This window comes from Euprymna scolopes, chromosome 45, assembly GCF_053919585.1.
Source record: "Euprymna scolopes isolate OS-2025 chromosome 45, ASM5391958v1, whole genome shotgun sequence".
In the NCBI taxonomy this organism is placed as follows: domain Eukaryota; kingdom Metazoa; phylum Mollusca; class Cephalopoda; order Sepiida; family Sepiolidae; genus Euprymna; species Euprymna scolopes.
The window spans coordinates 53296387-53301324 of NC_136526.1; the positions used below are offsets into that span (position 1 = coordinate 53296387).

A 4938-nucleotide genomic window follows, 5' to 3' on the forward strand; every position below is an offset into this window, starting at 1 on the left:
AACTCACTGACTTCTCTCTTCTCCCCTGATTGACTGACTAACTTACTCTTTGTCAAGCTCCAACTATATTGAAACCTCATGACGGCATTGCATGACCAACACGTGCATATCAGACACGTGACCTGACATGCCTCCGTGTTCAAGCATGCATTGTTACTCACATGTTTCAACCCGATTTCTCTAATTTTTGATTAACCCACTTTACAAATAACATTTTCTATTGTTTAAATTCCTTATTTTAATTTCATTTCATTAAGAGAAACAAAATTCATCATCACATTCGTTTTTCAATAAACAGATATCTAACTATTTCATGTGAACTAAACAATGATAATTCTACATTCCATTTTCAGTAACATTCTGTATTATTTATTTTCACTTGTGATCGGAATTCTCAATTCCAAATCTAGCTTCGCAAGTTCGAATCCTCGGCTATCCTATCTCATATTTACTCACTTACGACTTGTTCTTGTAACATCCCTTCCTTCTTTCCTTCCTTCCTTATTTTCAAAAAAATGTACGCATTTTTAAATTCTACTACATTTTTCTCTATATAAAAATAAGAAAGATCAGGCTAAAAAAACTCCTCTCCGACTGACTTCACAATTATTTCTTTTTTTTTTTATTTTTAGATCAGACCCTCTCTGATCTTCTTGGCATTACTTTTTTGGGTATAGGGTATTCCTCCCGTGATCCACGTCAGCTGCTTTATCCGGTCACCCTTATGCCGTAAACTAGAGTTCTCACTTTACTTATTTCGAAATTGACGACTCTTTTCGTCCCAAAAGTGCCCTGGTCGTATCCTTTGCCCGTTTGTTCTATTAAGTATGGCTTTGTTTTCATTTTGTAACTATCTTATCTTTTCCAGGACATCTCAAAGCTCATAATTAATCTTCGTAGTTGGCTTCCAAATTTTAAGATATACCTTTCATCACACTGATTCACTTGGATTTCCTTGCTCGGACTCTTGGAATTTTGATGAAGATTTAGAGAATATCACGCTTCACTAAATAACCCCCAACCTTTGCGCCATGATTCCTATTTGCGCCTAATTTCTAGCTATGGCCCGATTTTTGTGATTTTTATTTTCTCCCATCAGAGCCTCCAAGATCCAGCAGAGATATGTACTAGAGTTAAAAAATGCGTACATTTTTTTTTAAATAAAGAAGGAAGGAAGGAAGGGATGTTACAAGAACAAGTCGCTTATTCTTGTGAGTAAATATGAGATGGGATAAGAGAGAGAGAGAGAGACAGACAGAGAGAGAGAGAGAGAGAGAGACAGAGATAGAGAGACAGAGAGAACAAAACAACATACCGAGGATGGAGTTTGGTTCCGAAATATATTTCAACTATAAATCTGAATCAAGTAAAATATTTGTTTATTTTCTTAATATTGCGTTTTGATTTGGCTTTCAAACGCACTTGATGCATATTTTCTTTTATTTTATTCAAATTAAATCAACGTTTCAGTAATCGAACTCACATCCTTGATATATAGCTTCGTATTGTATCGGAAATGTTCACGGAACTGATTAAAATAACAAACTGTGTTTTCTTTTACGTAAAAAAAAAAAAGAAAAAGAAACATTTATTCTGTAAAAATGACATTCTGCCTCAGACTGTTTTAAATATATATATACATATATATATAAATATGAGGCAGTTGCCTGTCTAGCCGCACTGATCAGCTGTGAAAAAGCGAAACAGTACTGTATGTGGATGACTTTAACGCTTTCTATCTTGGGTGTAGCATATTGGGAAATGATATAAAATTTGCCATTAGCGTGTTAAGCGACGCTCTTTGTATAAACAAATCGAGCGGAGGCATTTCGACGATGCCAAAATATCGTTAATTCATTACCCAACCATCAGCATCTGTATAGCGCAATGGTGAGAAGTAGGCTCTACCAAAAGTACCCCACAGAATACCCCCCATATGTAAAACGATGTAACTGTATTATAAATTAATATTATCAATGCGAGACGAAAATCGTGTTTACATAATTGGCACTTAAAAATAACGTTCTCATGTAGTAAGCATTTCGAACGTGAAAAGATATCCGTGTAATAAATCTAGCAAAAATCAACTAATCGTCGGATTTTCGTGAAATTTTCGATACTTATCCATTTTAGAATGAAATTACATATAAAATTCAGTTTCCGTAAAATATACAAGAGAAAATATATTTTTAGTGCGTGTTCCCCCCCCCATATTTATTTTTTCCAAATTCGAACCAAATATATTTAAATCTATCGAAATTTCTATTTATTATGAAACATAAGAGTTCAAATAAGAAAAACATATTTATTTTTTAAAAAATTAAAATACACATATTGAACAAAAAATTACCTTGAAGTTGCAATTAAAAAATAATATAAATTTAATATTATGTTTTTAATAGCGTTTTTTTTCGAATTAATATATACTATAATCAGTTGAATTGCCAAGAAAAAGAAACTTCCTAAAAATTAATTAATTTTTTAAAGATTAAAACGATTAAAATTCCATTATTTCAAAATGTTTCGTTACAACATAGATTTTGCATTAATTGTGTTTAATTTTTTTTTTAATATTGAGTTTTAATATAAACATGACTCTTGTCAGCTATTTTATCGCCAGATTAACACCAATTTGAAAATATTATTGCCCAAATATTAAGCATTTTGTAGCCCCCCTCATATTTTGTCAGTCTCTTTTTACCGAACAAAATATGGAACCCCGTAGGTAACCAAATGAACATTCAGTAAAACTGTATTTCATATTTAATATACAAATGTTTATAATATTATTAATCGCTAAACTGTGTAAATCTTAAAACCTAACAAAATTATAACAAAGATTAATTATTAATTGCAGTTTGAAGAAGATAAACAAAGGTTTGAAAAAATCATTGAGTCGCTTCTGCTTTTCCATAGTTCGTATATATATATATATATATATATATATATATATATATATATATATATATATATATATATATATATATATATATATATATATATATATATATGAAACAATTTAATATTGTTTTATATTTAAAACGATCTAATAGGATTTAAATTGAAATGTACAACAAAGAGCGAAAGAGAGACATCTTTCTCTGACTGAGGCAGAATGTCATTTTACATGTCATTTTTTTTCTTGCTATGTTGAATAAAAATCAGGCTAATGTGTAGTTTAGCGGCGTAAATTATTTGACAGACAAAAAATAAAAAAAAATAAATTCTGCCTCAGTCATGATACTATCCCATTGATCACCGTACTCTCATTACGATAATCGAGGCCGCCATATGGTTTTCAAAATTTACCCTTTTAAGGTTTGAGAGATTGGCCTTTTTAAGGCCAAATTTGGCCTTTTTACGCTCTTTCATTACAAAAATGGCGACCAAAACAATTCCAAGAGCGTAAAAATGGCCAAATTGCTGTCAACCCTTAGAAAGGCTAAATTTTTAAAGCAGTATGATTGCAGTATTTTTTAAAGCAGTATGATCGATTGTCGTACATTTAGTTTAATAAAAACCATTTAAAAAAATAGAAATTATTTTTTTCTGGTTTTATTTCAACCTTTGGGTCTAATAATGTGTTTTATATAAAAAAATAAATAATTTACGCTACTAAACTACGCATTTGCCGAATTTGCTTAATAATAATAAATACGAAATTTGCATGAATTAAAATACCATATTTAAGCGTATTTTACGACCGGGCAACGCCGGGCGGCTTGCTAGTATAAAGTAAGAGTACTAACCTTCTTCGCCGCGATTTTTGTCTGTTTCTCGTAAATTCGCATGTTTTTCATCATGTTTTCAACAGCTTCGGACCGGGTTACAACTTTGCTAGGTGCTGACAGGACTGCGTGTTCATAGACGGCCGCCCTATAGGGAACGTTGCGCATTGCCTGGATTGAGGGCAGAGAAATTGCAGACAAAAAGAAAAAAATCACCAGAAAAAACATAAGTAAATCACGTCTTACTTCCATTTTTTTTTTTTTTTTTTTTTTAAGAATTATACGAACTTAATCCGTTAATGCCGGCACGCTTCCTTCCTCTTGTAAGAATTTCAATCTCTCCTTTCTTTAAATAAAAAAAAAATTAAGGTCCCTTAATCTTAAAACGTAACTTTATCTCTTAGAACTAACTTTATAAACTATTAGGATAAGTGTTGCCAATTTAGCGGTTTTACTGCTAGATCTAGAGTTTTCGTTTGAAATCTAGCCAATGAAATTTGAATCAAGAAGAATTTTTTTTTTTTTTTTTTTTTTTAATTTGTAAACAAGTGTTTATATATGTCGGCCTTTCTTTAAACTGATATGCATCGGGTATATTCGTTTTTTTTTTTTAAGTGAATTAATGCGCCTCCATATTCTAATTTGAATGCTTATTCAACTATGTTTCTTGTCAAGTGATCGCAATTAATCTTTTCCTTGTGAACACGGATATTGCCCTCCTCCTCCACTTCTCTCTGTATATCTACTTATATATGAAAGGAAATTGTGTGTGTATATGTGTGAGAGTATGTGTGAGTGTGTGTGTGTATGTGCCACTGCGTGTGTGTGTCCGAGTGTGTGTGTGTGTGAGTATGTGTGAGTGTGCGTGTGTGTGTGCGTGTGTGTGTGCTCCAGTGTGTGTTCAAGTGTGTGTAAGTGTGTGATTGTGTGTGTGTGTGTGTGCGTGTGTGTGTGTGTGTGTGTCTGTGTGGAAGTTTGCTCCCTATGAAACCGAAAACGGCTGGTCCGATTTGTATGAAATTTAACACAAAGATACTTTATGTGCCTGGCAGTGTTCTTAGATAGGTTTTGTAACAGACTGTCCTCGATGAATATCGATAATCGAAATAATCCAATGAGAGAAAGAACAGGCGATTTTGACTAAAGTTAACACCTTATACAGCCTAACATCACACACGAAGTTTTATTACCACACAAACAGATAGGCTTG

General features: G+C 32.3%; 1 protein-coding gene across 1 annotated transcript in view; it reads right to left on the minus strand.

The window, feature by feature from the left end:
- The window catches only part of LOC145269655 (pantetheinase-like), a 10119-nt gene extending 5516 nt beyond the window's left edge, over positions 1-4603 (minus strand). Inside the window, exon 1 of the mRNA XM_080125369.1 lies at positions 3750-4603. Within this exon, the coding sequence (XP_079981495.1) occupies positions 3750-3980 (231 nt within the window). The 5' untranslated portion in view covers positions 3981-4603. The remainder of the gene's footprint in view (positions 1-3749) is intronic.
- Positions 4604-4938: the final 335 nt, after the last annotated feature.